General features: G+C 49.6%; 1 protein-coding gene across 1 annotated transcript in view; it reads right to left on the bottom strand.

Moving 5' to 3' along the window:
- The window catches only part of LOC142474877 (unconventional myosin-IXb-like), a 115956-nt gene that overhangs the window by 46296 nt on the left and 53116 nt on the right, over window positions 1-16544 (bottom strand). The window contains exons 20-24 of the mRNA XM_075581021.1: window positions 13615-13725; window positions 12468-12590; window positions 11868-12017; window positions 4922-5091; window positions 2605-2806 (exon numbers count right to left, since the gene is read on the bottom strand). Of these exons, the coding sequence (XP_075437136.1) occupies window positions 2605-2806; window positions 4922-5091; window positions 11868-12017; window positions 12468-12590; window positions 13615-13725 (756 nt within the window). The remainder of the gene's footprint in view (window positions 1-2604; window positions 2807-4921; window positions 5092-11867; window positions 12018-12467; window positions 12591-13614; window positions 13726-16544) is intronic.

The raw sequence follows: 16544 nt of genomic DNA, 5'->3' as shown, positions 1-16544 counted from the left end.
AAATTGGACTCTAAAAATATTTGCACCTGGATTGAAAACTGGTTGAAGGATACACAACATAGAGTTGTCGTAAATGGAACTTTTTCAGGTTGGGCTAAAGTCGTGAGTGGAGTACCTCAGGGATCGGTACTAGGACCCCTGCTTTTTAACTTGTTTGTTAATGACCTTGAGGTTGGCATCGAGAGCAAAGTCTTAATCTTTGCTGATGATACTAAATTGTGTAAAGTAGTAGAATCAGAGCAGGATGTACTTTCTCTCCAGAAGGACTTGGGGAGACTGGAAACTTGGGCAGGTAAATGGCAGATGAGGTTTAATACAGATAAATGTAAGGTTATGCATTTGAGAAACAAGAATAAACAGGAGACTTGCAAATTAAATGGGGATAAATTGGGGGAATCCTTGATGGAGAAGGATTTAGGAGTGCTTGTACACAGCAATAGTGCCCAAAGTCATGCAGTAACTGCAAAGGCAAACAAGATCTTATCTTACAATAAATGGGCAATGGATGGAAGGGAAGTCCATGCTCAGTCACTCTCTCTGATAAGTGAATCATACAGATACAAGTACACACAGACCGATATGCCACATATCTGCAGGTCCTTACTCTGTCAGCTTCTCCTTGCTCTCTAGGCTCTCCCCTGGATTCTCCTTCGCGGGCATCACCTCTGCTTCCCCCTGCCCCACCTCGTTCTGCCTTCTCCCTCCTTTCTCCTCTTCTTCTGCTTTCTGCACTCCATCGGAGTTGTCATGTCTCCATTTATGCTCCTCTTCTCGTTCAAGGGCTTCCTGTCTGCTATTCTCAGACACCATCTCCTTGTACCTGGTAAGACGGATATTATATTAACATTCTATTACTATTATACCACCAACCACTATTATATTGGGGATTGAAAATTACACTAAAATGTATTTATAGAAAATACTAAATTATTGTGATCTACTTAGATTTTGCATAGGCTTTGATACGGTTCCACACAAGAGGTTACTGTACAAAATAAAGCAAATTGGACTCTAAAAATATTTGCACCTGGATTGAAAACTGGTTGAAGGATACACAACATAGAGTTGTCGTAAATGGAACTTTTTCAGGTTGGGCTAAAGTCGTGAGTGGAGTACCTCAGGGATCGGTACTGGGACCCCTGCTTTTTAACTTGTTTGTTAATGACCTTGAGGTTGGCATCGTGAGCAAAGTCGCAATCTTTGCTGATGATACTAAATTGTGTAAGGTAGTAGAATCAGAGCATGATGTAATTTCTCTCCAGAAGGACTTGGGGAGACTGGAAACTTGGGCAGGTAAATGGCAGATGAGGTTTAATACAGATAAATGTAAGGTTATGCATTTGAGAAACAAGAATAAACAGGAGACTTGCAAATTAAATGGGGATAAATTGGGGGAATCCTTGATGGAGAAGGATTTAGGAGTGCTTGTACACAGCAATAGTGCCCAAAGTCATGCAGTAACTGCAAAGGCAAACAAGATCTTATCTTACAATAAATGGGCAATGGATGGAAGGGAAGTCCATGCTCAGTCACTCTCTCTGATAAGTGAATCATACAGATACAAGTACACACAGACCGATATGCCACATATCTGCAGGTCCTTACTCTGTCAGCTTCTCCTTGCTCTCTAGGCTCTCCCCTGGATTCTCCTCCTCGGGCATCACCGCTGCTTCCCCCTGCCCCACCTCATTCTGCCTTCTCCCTCCTTTCTCCTCTTCTTCTGCCTTCTGCACTCCATCGGAGTTGTCATGTCTCCATTTATGCTCCTCTTCTCGTTCAAGGGCTTCCTGTCTGCTCTTCTCAGACACCATCTCCTTGTACCTGGTAAGACGGATATTATATTAACATTACCATCCAACCACTATTATATTGGGGATTGAAAATTACACTAAAAATATTTATAGAAAATACTAAATTATTGTGATCTACTTCGATTTTGCATAGGCTTTGATACGGTTCCACACAAGAGGTTAATGTACAAAATAAAGCAAATTGGACTCTAAAAATATTTGCACCTGGATTGAAAACTGGTTGAAGGATACACAACATAGAGTTGTCGTAAATGGAACTTTTTCAGGTTGGGCTAAAGTCGTGAGTGGAGTACCTCAGGGATCGGTACTGGGACCCCTGCTTTTTAACTTGTTTGTTAATGACCTTGAGGTTGGCATCGAGAGCAAAGTCTCAATTTTTGCTGATGAAACTAAATTGTGTAAGGTAGTAGAATCAGAGCAGGATGTAATTTCTCTCCAGAAGGACTTGGGGAGACTGGAAACTTGGGCAGGTAAATGGCAGATGAGGTTTAATACAGATAAATGTAAGGTTATGCATTTGAGAAACAAGAATAAACAGGAGACTTGCAAATTAAATGGGGATAAATTGGGGGAATCCTTGATGGAGAAGGATTTAGGAGTGCTTGTACACAGCAATAGTGCCCAAAGTCATGCAGTAACTGCAAAGGCAAACAAGATCTTATCTTACAATAAATGGGCAATGGATGGAAGGGAAGTCCATGCTCAGTCACTCTCTCTGATAAGTGAATCATACAGATACAAGTACACACAGACCGATATGCCACATATCTGCAGGTCCTTACTCTGTCAGCTTCTCCTTGCTCTCTAGGCTCTCCCCTGGATTCTCCTCGGGCATCACCTCTGCTTCCCCCTGCCCCACCTCGTTCTGCCTTCTCCCTCCTTTCTCCTCTTCTTCTGCCTTCTGCATTCCATCAGAGTTGTCATGTCTCCATTTATGCTCCTCTTCTCGTTCAAGGGCTTCCTGTCTCCTCTTCTCAGACACCATCTCCTTGTACCTTGTAAGACGGATATTATATTAACATTACCATCCAACCACTATTATATTGGGGATCGAAAATTACACTAAAAAGTATTTATAGAAAATACTAAATTATTGTGATCTACTTAGATTTTGCATAGGCTTTGATACGGTTCCACACAAGAGGTTAATGTACAAAATAGTGTACAGCAATAGTGCCCAAAGTCATGCAGTAACTGCAAAGGCAAACAAGATCTTATCTTACAATAAATGGCCAATGGATTTAAGGGAAGTAAACATAATTATGCCCCTTTACAAAGCATTAGTAAGACCACACCTTAAATATGGAGTACAATTGTAGGCACCAGTCCTTAGAAAAGACATTATAAATTGGAGAAAGTGCAGAGAAGAGCCACCAAATTAATACATGGGACAAATAATCTGATTTATGAGGAGAGGCTAGCTAAATTCGATTTTTTTACATTAGAAAAGAGGCAGCTAAGAGGGGATATGATAATTTTGAAAATGTGGAATTCATTACCCATGGAGACTGTGATGGCAGATACAATAGATGTGTAAAAAAAAGGTTGGACATCTTTTTAGAAAGGAAATACAGGGATATACCAAATAAGTATACATGGGAAAGATGTTGATCCAGGGAGTAATGTGATTGCCAATTCTTGGAGTCAGGAATGGACTTATTTTTCCCCTAATGAGATATCATTAGATGATATTTTACTGGGGTTTTTTGTTTGCCTTTCTATGGATCAATATACTGTAAATAGGGTTATAGGATAAAGTATCTGTCATCCACATTTAGCGTAGGTTGAACTTGATGGACGAATGTGTAACATCCCATAGAACATAACACAGGTAGTAAGTCACAAAAAATGACACCTTGGCAGCTCCTGCCGTGTTAATCTCTAATGTTTCATTTCAACTAAATCTTGATTTTCTGCCGAGTTTGCATCTGTTTATTACCATATTTCACCGGCATAATCTGTTACCATGGCAACACCTGCCTTCTTAATGTGGGTGAATGGTGGCGGACATTGCTCACCCGCCATTTCTTTCTTTTCATTAATGTTACATCGTGGATGATACATCGGAGTACACACAGGTACAGTAGTCAACAAGCTTAGCTAATCAGAAATCAGGCTATTATATATACATTCATACAGATATATATATATGTAATCACCACTATTATTAAGGTTATGGTGGGTAAAAAAAAGTGACAAAAACCCTCCACAGTAAAGCATACAGCAACTGTAAATATTACTGTATGTTCATTTGCATGTCTTAGACAGGTCTGCAACCCTGTCTTTCCCCATTGTCGCCCAGCATACAGCGCTTCCACTGCAGCAAGGGATACTGGGAAATGACATGCAAATGAACACTCAGTGCCACCTTTTGTCTCAAGCTCGTATTACACAAGCAAATCCTCAAGCCAATGCATGCTGTTTTAAACACAGCTTTTAGACAGAGGCTGGGATGAGATGCAAAGCCATTAAACCCACTCACAGACATGTTTCAACCTTGATGGGTATCATCAGTGTGAGGTTGGTCTTAATGGCTAAGCAGGTTTGAGACTAGACTAGGTAATCACCACTATTATTAAGGTTATGGTGGGTAAAAAAAGTGACAAAAACCCTCCACAGTAAAGCATAAAGCAACTGTAAATATTACTGTATGTTCATTTGCATGTCTTAGACAGGTCTGCAACCCTGTCTTTCCCCATTATCGCCCAGCATACAGCGCTTCCACTGCAGCAAGGGTTGCAGACCTGTCTAAGACATGCAAATGAACATACAGTAATATTTACAGTTGTTTTATATATATGTATGTATATATATATGTATATATCTATGTATATATATATATATATATATATATGTATATGTATATGTATATGTGTATGCAACAGATGCTACTCTTAGTGGATTGCAGCCATTTTAATCTCCCCACGAGACAAATTTTCGGCAACTCATATTTACAAAATTCAATTTTTTTTCTTAATGAGCGGGGTTGCTGCAAACCGCAGCAATGCTAAAAATGAGAGAAGGCGGTTACATTTCACGGTGAGAAGAGCACATTACTGCTTTAAAACCACTGCCCCCCATGTCCGTCCCCATCCCTCCCCCCCCCGTACCTCCGTCGCTGCAAGTAGCCTCTGCACAGGGCCTGGAGCAGCGTGATATCTTGAATGTGTCTCCTGTACCTCCGTCGCTGGCTGCATCCCCTCCACAAAGCGTGGATAAACGCCACGGCACTCTGCCTGTGGTCCAGCTGCCGTCTTACACGGAACGACCTCCAGCGTGTCTGCAGAGGCACACACATGGCAAAGCAGCAGGTCGCCATATCCAGGCATGGAGCAATGGATGCTGCGCGCTAACCCACACACTGCCAAAGTGGTCTTAAAGCAATTTGGTAACAGAGGCAGCTTCTTATCGCAGAAGAAGCAGGCACCAGTTATGAGTTATCAAAGTTTGAGGTCTCATCCCTGAAATGTTAGTGTTTGAAATGCAGTGAAGTTCCAGCCACGGAACATTCTAAAGATGCATTTTTTGTAAAGATGATCAAGACCATGGCGACCGTCACGGCATTCTGTGACAAAAGGCATATGGTGGCTCAGGAATAGGTGGGACTCTACAATGTGGGATATTGTACCCGGGTCTCCAACACCCTTTTATATTAAAGATCCTAAGAAAACCTCAGAAATCTCTGCAGATACTCATGAGATCTCAAAAGCGGATCAATCTTTGAACTCCCACCTATGTCCATTAACCTTTAGAGTTCACTTATGTCTTATTTGGTATGTCACTGGCACTTACCGAGGCCCCTACCCCCAACACGGGCTCCCCCACAAGCCTCACTCCCCCATAGTAATGGCCAATAGCCCTATTAGCCACTTATTGGCTGCTGGTTAATATAAACACATTATATACGTTAAACGCTGAAATAACAGACATTGATATAAACTAAACTGACTATATAATCTATTCCATAGAGTCCCAATGTGGTTACCGAGGCTCTCAGGGAGGTTTTTTAGGGACTGATCAGGATAAATATGATAAATGTTAGTATTTCGCTGCCTCAGCAGGTTCTGCTCTTTAAAAAAATCTTTTAAGTGTTATGTAGCCCTGTTTCCCCGTAAACAAGATGGCTACTGGTGCTGCCCTTTACCTGTTGGCTCACAGGGTCTTAAGCCTCCGCCACGGGGAGCCTAGGGTGATATACTTACAACCTTGGTGCAGCGCCTCCACCTGAGAGGGATCCCAACGTAGTGGGAGGAGCCCCTCACAGGACCCAAACAATGAACACACACAATGTAAAATAGAAAGGCCTTTACTGTAACATATCTTATACTCTATAATACCTTATAACTCTATGTGACTAAAGATACAACTGCCACACGCCTCACACGGCTGTACCCCACCACCGTGTAACCCACACTGTGTCCAGAGAATCCCAGTCCCACAAGGTCCCACACCCACCCCAATGTGTGTGACTGCGCGGCCCACTAAATGGAGTGTAGTACAGTTGGTGCACGTTCTGTAAGGTACCTGCCGGGTGCTCCAGCAACCTGACGCGCCGACTGAACAGACAAGGGATGCGTTGATCCAACGATAGCCTCCGCGACGAGTCTGCCTCCGCGTGGGGTGGTTTCCCGCTGGAGTGTCCCACCTTGATGACAGTCTTTGTCAGCAGGAGTGATCTGGTCCCAGGTCCCAGCTGTGTCCCTGATCTATTTACTAGCTAGTGGGGCAGGGTCCCTACCTAAGGGCCTGTCCCTGTAGCAGCTACAAACTAATTGGTGGAGCCGGGGCCTAGCTGGGGCCTAGGGGGAATCTGGCCTAGAGCAGAGGGTCACAGACCCCTGTTCACATACCTCCTACCCCTGTCCTGTCCCAGCACTTACTGACACTTCCTATTCCAGCCACAAAATAGTATCTCCTGCAGGAGACCTAGCCGAGCGATTGGCTCCCTGGCGTCGTGTGGTACTCCTGCCCCTAAGCACCTATGGGCCGCCATGTGCGCTCACTCCACTGCGCATGTGCAACCCTTCAATGGCCGCCACGCACTTTCTGCGCGAGCCTTTGCGCATGCGTATGCACCAATCCAACATGGCGGCACCCTGCAGAGGGGCCGCTGGCGAGCTCGCCGCCACCCGCAACCACACGGCAGCAGCGGAGTTAAGAGGAGAGAGGGCGGGGAACCGGGGAGCCAGAGGGGACCTGGCTACAGTTAGAAATTATGTCTCCATTAATCTCTTGCTTCAGATGTTACCATGGTAAACTTTATACAGCACTGGGCCCTGGGGAGAGCTCTATTTTAACCTCCCAGACACTTAATATTGCATAAGCTTCTATCTCCTGAACAAAGCATCAGATTTTAAAAATAAAAACCGTGTTGGAAAGAGCAATCCGTGTTTTTTTAATATAATTTATTTTTTAAACTATATACAGGGAAAAACAAAACAAAAAAAAAAAAAACAAGGTTTGAATACGTAGTATGATTAATCCTTTCACTGCCGGAGATGCCTGCAACACATTGTTCCCTGACAGTGAAAGGTTTAAGCCAGGGGTAAGCAAGCTTTGTCTGCACCCACAAGAAGCCGCCGGAGACAAAGTAAGAGCCTTACAGAGGCCTCGCGCTCTCCCCCGGCATTTAATTTAAATGTTGTGGGGAAGAGCATGGGGCTTCTAAGCGCCGCACTCTGAAAATGTTGTGCCCCCCAGTTTGCGCACCCCTGGGTTAGGCCTCGGATTGTGCTCTATGCAGGGTGCAGCGGTCATCCAGCTAACACTAGGGTGTTGACCTCATCTGTACAGTAGCGACATACTTTATTAAAGTAAATGCCGGCGGCATGCCGGGATCTACCCCAGCTGCCGCCAGTCAGAAACGCGCGCCGCCGCGTTTCCCCCACGCACCCCCCCTCCACATCGCGCGCAATTACCCCCCCAAAGACACCCCGAACCCGGCTTCTACTCTGCCCCTCTGCTTCCCCGCACCCCCGCTTACCTAGATTTGAACTCCAGGGGTGTCGGGGAAGCCTGGGGAAGCCGGGGAAGACGGGGAAGCCGGGCGCGCTTGTGACCGTGACGTCACAGTGCGCCGCCACGCGCCGCGGCTACCCGCTTCCCAGCCTCATTCAGCCAGCGGCATTTGCTCGAATAAGAGCTGCCGCTGCTGTATGCTCACAGCAGCGAGTTTCATTCTCAGGAAGGCTTTCCTGTCCATGACCATCCTGAAAAAGCTCTGAAGGAGGATGATTGTGACAGGGTGAAGTCATTCGCTGTCAATTATGCATGGGAAACATACCTCTGACGTCTGAAACCACCAGTCAGAGGGTTAACACAGAGATACCTGGGCATCAGGGCTGAGTTAAGGTAGCTGTCAGGCAGCTGTATAAGATGCCAGACCTGAGCAGGAAGGGAGAGAGACTTTTCCAAACCAGGAAGTACGCCGGAGGTTCTGCTCCCCCAGACAGAGGTTTGCCACAAGCTGAGACAAGCCTGCTGGACACAGCCCTGTCTACTAGTAACCAGCCTCCTAACCCTGCAGAGGAATTAAAGCTGCTGTTGCAGTATCCAGAAGGGATTACTTGGACTCTCTAGGGACAAAGCTCCCCAAACACAGATAAGGACTTTATATATTTTCACTGCAGATATTTGCATAATCTTGTTTAACCTGGAAGTAGGCTAGCTACCCAGAGGAGAGATAGGGACCTTCTGTATAGTTAGTCCCCTAATGGAGTAGGGTTTTATTTTATGGTTTGTTTGCCTTAAAGGGACAGTGTGCCTAATGTTTATTTGATTGTGGAAAATAAACCACTGGAGTTAAAAGCCTTACTCACTGGTTGGGACTCCTACTGACCCTATTGCGAAGCCGTCCTGCCACAGGTGGTGCGAAGTGGGATCTTGGATGGCCCATGCATCCAAAGGGCACACATTAAAAAAATGGAGGAAATGTTTTCTCAGTTCCTGCACCAGCAAGCAGGCTCAGAAAACAGAAAAGCTCCTCCACATGCTGGCTCCAGGTGCAGTCTCAGTCAGACCATAGATTCCAAATAAATCGCTGGTGATGCTGCCTAAAATAAAGCCAACAGAAGACCCAGAGGCTTTCCTCTTCTCTTTTAAAAGGGTAGCCACTGCCCAGGGCTGGACAGTTGGTCGCTGGGTAACGACTTTGGCTCCAAACCTCATAGGAGAAACGCAGGCAGCCAACCAGGCTCTACCGGCAGACGAGGCCACGGACTATCAGAGACTAAAGGCTGCCATTCTGGATCATCTAGGACTCACCCCGGAGACCTACCGGCAGTGGTCCGGACAGTCAAATACACAGAGACAGACCCTGGGCCATAGCCCACCACTTGTGGATACAACCAGAACAGCGTACCAAGGCAGAGATCCTTGAACAGTTTGTGCTCGAATTTCATACAGAGACTGGCCCCCTCCTCCTGCTCCTGGGTAAAAAGTATTAGTTATATTAGCTATAACTTTTACAATCTAGCGGATCTATACCTGGTTTGTGTATTACTGTGATAGACACTTGGAGCATCCGTTCCGGGAATGAGGCCCCCGCTAAGACTGCATTAAACATCTGGAGCAAACGGGGCCAGATGTTTAAGGAATTTCTTATATTAGAGGCCTGAAAAGCCACCTGGACCCGAATCCTTTGACGGCTTCAGCTCCTCAATGACCTGTGTTAATTCCTCAATTGTAGAATCTGCACCTAGGTACTCTCTGTCCAACCTATTCAGTTTTGGCAGGCCTGAGCTCGTCAGGAACTCCCTCAGAGCCATTTTTGTCATTCCATTATGTGCCACTTTTTCTCCACTGTATAGGTCCTCGTAGAACAAGCATGTCAAACTCGCGGCCCGCGGGCACATGCGGCCAACAACTTTGTGTGTGAGTGGGGGGGGGAGGGAGAGTGTGTGTGGGGGGGGGGGAGGGAGAGTGTGTGGGGGGGAGGGAGAGTGTGTGTGTGGGGAGGAGGGAGAGTGAGTGTGTGTGGGGGGGATAGTGTGTGGGGGGAGAGTGTGTGTGTGTGGGGGGGAGTGTGTGGGGGGGAGTGTGCAGGGGGGAGTGTGTGTGTGTGGGGGTAGAGTCTGTGTGTGGGGGGGGGAAGTTGTGTGTGGGGGGGGAGAGTGTGTGGGGGGGAGAGTGTGTGTGTGAGGGGGAGAGTGTGTTTGTATGGGGGGGGAGAGTGTGTGTGTGGAGGGGGGAGAGTGTGTGTGTGGGGGGGAGGGAAAGTGTGTGTGTGTGGGGGGGGGGAGAGTGTATGGGGGGGGGAGTGTGTGTGTGGGGGAGTGTGTGTGTGGGGGGGAGTGTGTGTGTGGGGGGGAGAGTGTGTGTGTGGGGGGGAGTGTGTGGGGGGGAGAATGTGTGTGGGGGAGAGTGTGTGTGTGGGGGGGAGAGTGTATGTGTGTGGGGGGAGGGGGGAGATTATGTGTGTGGGGGGGGATGGAGAGTGAATGTGTGTGTGGGGGGAGGGAGAATGTGTGTGTGGGGGGGGAGAGAGTGTGTGTGGGGGGAGAGTGTGTGTGTGGGGGAGAGTGTGTGTGCGGGGGGAGAGTGTGTGTCAGGGGGAGAGTGTGTGTCAGGGGGAGAGTGTGTGTGGGGGGGGGAGAGTGTGTGTGTGGGGGGGAAGAGTGTGTGTGTGGGGGGGAAGAGTGTGTGTGTGTGGGGGGTGGAGAGTGTGTGTGGGGAGGAGAGAGTGTGTGTGGGGAGGAGAGTGTGTGTGGGGGGGGGGGGAGAGGGTGTGGGGGGGGGGACAGGGTGTGGGGAGGGGAGAGTGTGTGTGTGGGGGAGAGTGTGTGTATGGGTGGAGAGTGTGTGTGTGGGGGGAGAGTGTGTGTGTGGGGTGAGAGTGTGTGTGTGGGGGGGTGTGGGGAGTGTGTGTGGGGGGGGGAGAGTGTGTGTGTGTGGGGGGGAGGAGAGAGTGTGTGTGTGTTGGGGGGAGTGTGTGTATCTGTGGCTGTGTGTATCAGTGGCTGTGTGTGTCTGTGCAGGCCAGCAGTGACTGTGTGGGTGTCTGTGTGTGGTCATTGTCTTTGTTGGTCTGTCTGTGTTGGTGTCTGTAGGTCTGTGTGTGTGTCTGTAGGTCAGTGGCTGTGTGTGTCTGTGCAGGTCAGAGAGAGAATGGGGGAAGGGGGGAGAGAATGGAGGGGGGGGAGAGGGAGATGGGTGGGGGGAGAGAGAATAAAGGGGATTGAGCGAATGGGGGTGGGGAGGGAAGGGAGAGAGAATAGGGGGATGCGGCCCACAATGAATATTTTTGCGTCCCAGCCAATGTGTCCCGGTTACGGCGGCGGTGAGGAGGATGCGGCTGCTGGTAAGTATTCTCTGTGTGAGTGAATGCTGCCGGGGGATTGGATGAAGAGCTGCATGGGTTTGAATGAAGGAGGCGGGGCTTAGAATGCCGGCCGGGATGAAGGGGATTGGTCGCAAGCAGGTCTGAGGAAGCCGGGGGCGGGGCTTCCGCTTTGTGCAGAGCAGACGGTGAGTGTGTGTGTCTGCCTTCCCGCTCCTGGCTCCTCTGCCTGCTGCGCGGTTTCCCCGCCGGGCGGGCAGCCACAGGGACTATTCTGGAGGCCAGGGTCATGTGTAGGATGATTAGCCCAGATAGGTTCAACTTGGCTCTCTTTCCAAAACGCAACAAGTCCTGTATATTTTCTTCACTTTATTTTAGGGAAAGTATATACGTTAAACGCTGAAATAACAGACATTAATATAAACTAAACTGACTGTATAATCTATTCCATAGAGTCCCAATGTGGTTACCGAGGCTCTCAGGGAGGTTTTTTAGGGACTGATCAGGATAAATATGATAAATGTTAGTATTTCGCTGCCTCAGCAGGTTCTGCTCTTTAAAAAAAATGTTTTAAGTGTTAGAAATGATGTCTCCCTTAATCTCTAGCTTCGGATGTTACCATGGTAAACTTATACAGCACTGGGCCCTGGGGAGAGCTCCATTTTAACCTCCTGGACACTTAATTGCATTGCTCCCAGACAGTGAAAGGTTTAGGCCACGGATTGTGCTCTATGCAGGGTGCAGCGGTTATCCAGCTAACACTAGGGTGTTGATCCCACCTGTATGCTCACAGCAGCGAGTTTCATTCTCAGGAAGGCCTTCCTGTCCATGGCCATCCGGAAAAAGCTCTGCAGGAGGATGATCTTCCTGATAACCGCCTGGTGCAGGGTGTCCTGCAGTGTCTGCCGCTCCGGCTCTTTCATAAACACCTGGCAGTGCACAGGAAGAGGAGACTGGTGAGGTTTGGGTAGTTCTGTGCATGTGAAGGAGAGACTGGTGAGGTTTGGGAAGCTCTGTGCATGTGAAGGAGAGACCTGTGAGGTTTGGAAAGCTCTGAACATATGAGAGACCTGTGAGGTTTGGGAAGTTTTGTACACATTATTACAACTAAAAGTTAGAATCCAGGCCCATTAAAAGAAATGAACACTTGAATATTCCTGGAAGCACCTACCTCAACAAAAATGTATTAAATGTATTAATGTATTAAATGTATTAATAAAAATAGAAAAATATCCAAAAAATAAACTAAAAACCCTGGACGATTTGCTGGGCTGGAGGAAAGAAAAAAACGGAATAATGAAATATTAAAGCAGACGACGCTGCTGTGCTCATACAAACTGCTGTTGCAAAAGGTAAGATAATGAAACTTTTGGTCAGACCTTGGTCTTCCCGATCTGGTAATTGTGCGGGTGCAGGCCCAGCCTCTCCAGCAGTTCTGCGATGGCGTCTTTTGGCGTAGCAGCGGATTTGGGGAGCAGCACTTGGAACTGATTAGCGAAGTCCTGGGGAGCAGACCGAACAGCGCGGTTAAACCCCTCGTCAGAGCAAAAGCGTGGCAAGGCCCTGCCGGCAGGGATAGGAGTTAATTAAGATATGTCGCCGGAGACCAGTCTACTAAATAACCGGTATTTTTGCAGGTTTTGTTTTTTTTCCTCCATTACATTTTTCAATGGTAACGAAACCCTTTGGACGGGGTTTTATTATAACCTTTAGAAACGCGCTGGATTCGTGGTTGTAAAGTAATTACAGGGTCATCATTAGCCACGGTAAAAATGCTAAAATGCCATAGGACCCCTGGGACACGGGAACCAAAACAAAGTGCAGCAGTTTCACTCTAACATTGGTTGGGACTAAGGAAGCGAGGTACATTGACATGTTCCTCTATTGTGCAGCGTTTAACCCTTTGGGTGCCCTTTAGACATCGCTCCTGCGTCACGGGGCCCGGCGCTCTGGCGGCCTCACGACGTAATAGTCGGTACGTTACTAGCGTCCCTCTCGTTTTTCTAGGGGAGATTGTGTTCCAACGCGATCTATAAGGAAGTGGAACGTCATCGGTGACGGCACCGTGCCTCCCGGGACTCAAACCCCCACCCTCTCCCCAATGACCCATCTTGGAAGTGATACCCTTTAAAACAGATTAACACCACTTTGGGTGTCCTTTTTATTTTAAAAGGACCAAGGCCTGCGCTAGCGTCTACATGGCACAACTCCTGCTGGTTATTCTCACTTGCTCTAACCCAGTAGGCAGCACAAAGGTGTTTGCCATACAGACTGCAAAGAGTCTCATCAGAAATCCCACCCCATCCTCAGCTGCTTTGATAAGGATCTCTGAACTCCAGCAAGAGGGGATTAGTAGCCGTATTCATTTAGGCTTTGGGCTAATTTTTAAGGAATAAAACCCAATTTACAAAAAAAAAAAAAAAGAAAAAAAAAAAAGAGGGGGCAAAGAGAAAACTAGAGGTGAAAGCAGACAGCATTGTACTGTTTGGGAAGAGTCCAACACAGGCGCTTGGAACCGCACAGTACCTGGAAGGTGTACTTGGCACTGTAACCAGACCTCCGGATCCGCACGGTTTCCAACATCCCCGTGTATCGAAGCTGCTGAAGGACCAGACTTTCATCGAACTTCATCTCCATCTGAAGAGAAAACAGAGCGCGCTGCTCAGGGACCGCCATGTTAGGAGCACGCAGAGAACAGAGCGCGCTGCTCAGGGACCGCCATGTTAGGAGCACGCAGAGAACAGAGCGCGCTGCTCAGGGACCGCCATGTTAGGAGCACGCAGAGAACAGAGCGCGCTGCTCAGGGACCGCCATGTTAGGAGCACGCAGAGAACAGAGCGCGCTGCTCAGGGACCGCCATGTTAGGAGCACGCAGAGAACAGAGCGCGCTGCTCAGGGACCGCCATGTTAGGAGCACGCAGAGAACAGAGCGCGCTGCTCAGGGACCGCCATGTTAGGAGCACGCAGAGAACAGAGCGCGCTGCTCAGGGACCGCCATGTTAGGAGCACGCAGAGAACAGAGCGCGCTGCTCAGGGACCGCCATGTTAGGAGCACGCAGAGAACAGAGCGCGCTGCTCAGGGACCGCCATGTTAGGAGCACGCAGAGAACAGAGCGCGCTGCTCAGGGACCGCCATGTTAGGAGCACGCAGAGAACAGAGCGCGCTGCTCAGGGACCGCCATGTTAGGAGCACGCAGAGAACAGAGCCCGCTGCTCAGGGACCGCCATGTTAGGAGCACGCAGAGAACAGAGCGCGCTGCTCAGGGACCGCCATGTTAGGAGCACGCAGAGAACAGAGCGCGCTGCTCAGGGACCGCCATGTTAGGAGCACGCAGAGAACAGAGCGCGCTGCTCAGGGACCGCCATGTTAGGAGCACGCAGAGAACAGAGCGCGCTGCTCAGGGACCGCCATGTTAGGAGCACGCAGAGAACAGAGCGCGCTGCTCAGGGACCGCCATGTTAGGAGCACGCAGAGAACAGAGCGCGCTGCTCAGGGACCGCCATGTTAGGAGCACGCAGAGAACAGAGCGCGCTGCTCAGGGACCGCCATGTTAGGAGCACGCAGAGAACAGAGCGCGCTGCTCAGGGACCGCCATGTTAGGAGCACGCAGAGAACAGAGCCCGCTGCTCAGGGACCGCCATGTTAGGAGCACGCAGAGAACAGAGCGCGCTGCTCAGGGACCGCCATGTTAGGAGCACGCAGAGAACAGAGCGCGCTGCTCAGGGACCACCATGTTAGGAGCACGCAGAGAACAGAGCGCGCTGCTCAGGGACCGCCATGTTAGGAGCACGCAGAGAACAGAGCGCGCTGCTCAGGGACCGCCATGTTAGGAGCACGCAGAGAACAGAGCGCGCTGCTCAGGGACCGCCATGTTAGGAGCACGCAGAGAACAGAGCGCGCTGCTCAGGGACCGCCATGTTAGGAGCACGCAGAGAACAGAGCCCGCTGCTCAGGGACCGCCATGTTAGGAGCACGCAGAGAACAGAGCGCGCTGCTCAGGGACCGCCATGTTAGGAGCACGCAGAGAACAGAGCGCGCTGCTCAGGGACCGCCATGTTAGGAGCACGCAGAGAACAGAGCCCGCTGCTCAGGGACCGCCATGTTAGGAGCACGCAGAGAACAGAGCCCGCTGCTCAGGGACTGCGTGTCATAGCATGTTAGGAGCACGCAGAGAACAGAGCGCGCTGCTCAGGGACTGCGTGTCATAGCATGTTAGGAGCACGCTGCTCATGGACTGCGTGTCATAGCATGTTAGGAGCACTCAGAGAACAGAGCCCGCTGCTCAGGGACTGCGTGTCATAGCATGTTAGGAGCACGCAGAGAACAGAACCCGCTGCTCAGGGACTGCGTGTCATAGCATGTTAGGAGCACGCAGAGAACAGAGCCCGCTGCTCAGGGACCGCCATGTTAGGAGCACGCAGAGAACAGAGCCCGCTGCTCAGGGACTGCGTGTCATAGCATGTTAGGAGCACGCAGAGAACAGAGCGCGCTGCTCAGGGACTGCGTATCATAGCATGTTAGGAGCACGCTGCTCATGGACTGCGTGTCATAGCATGTTAGGAGCACTCAGAGAACAGAGCCCGCTGCTCAGGGACTGCGTGTCATAGCATGTTAGGAGCACGCAGAGAACAGAACCCGCTGCTCAGGGACTGCGTGTCATAGCATGTTAGGAGCACGCAGAGAACAGAACCCGCTGCTCAGGGACTGCGTGTCATAGCATGTTAGGAGCACGCAGAGAACAGAGCCCGCTGCTCAGGGACTGTGTGTCATAGCATGTTAGGAGCACGCAGAGAACAGAACCCGCTGCTCAGGGACTGCGTGTCATAGCATGTTAGGAGCACGCAGAGAACAGAACCCGCTGCTCAGGGATTGCGTGTCATAGCATGTTAGGAGCACGCAGAGAACAGAGCGCGCTGCTCAGGGACTGCGTGTCATAGCATGTTAGGAGCACGCAGAGAACAGAGCGCGCTGCTCAGGGACTGCGTGTCATAGCATGTTAGGAGCACGCAGAGAACAGAGCACGCTGCTCAGGGACTGCGTGTCATAGCATGTTAGGAGCACGCAGAGAACAGAACCCGCTGCTCAGGGACTGCGTGTCATAGCATGTTAGGAGCACGCAGAGAACATAACCCGCTGCTCAGGGACTGCGTGTCATAGCATGTTAGGAGCACGCAGAGAACAGAACCCGCTGCTCAGGGACTGCGTGTCATAGCATGTTAGGAGCACGCAGAGAACAGAGCGCGCTGCTCAGGGACTGCGTGTCATAGCATGTTAGGAGCACGCTGCTCATGGACTGCGTGTCATAGCATGTTAGGAGCACGCAGAGAACAGAGCGCGCTGCTCAGGGACTGCGTGTCATAGCATGTTAGGAGCACGCAGAGAACAGAACCCGCTGCTCAGGGACTGCGTGTCATAGCATGTTAGGAGCACGCAGAGAACAGAACCCGCTGCTCAG

This window comes from Ascaphus truei, unplaced genomic scaffold, assembly GCF_040206685.1.
Source record: "Ascaphus truei isolate aAscTru1 unplaced genomic scaffold, aAscTru1.hap1 HAP1_SCAFFOLD_1000, whole genome shotgun sequence".
Classification (NCBI taxonomy): domain Eukaryota; kingdom Metazoa; phylum Chordata; class Amphibia; order Anura; family Ascaphidae; genus Ascaphus; species Ascaphus truei.
Note: the sequence above shows the minus strand (reverse complement) of the source record. Positions and strands in the feature narration are given on the sequence as shown.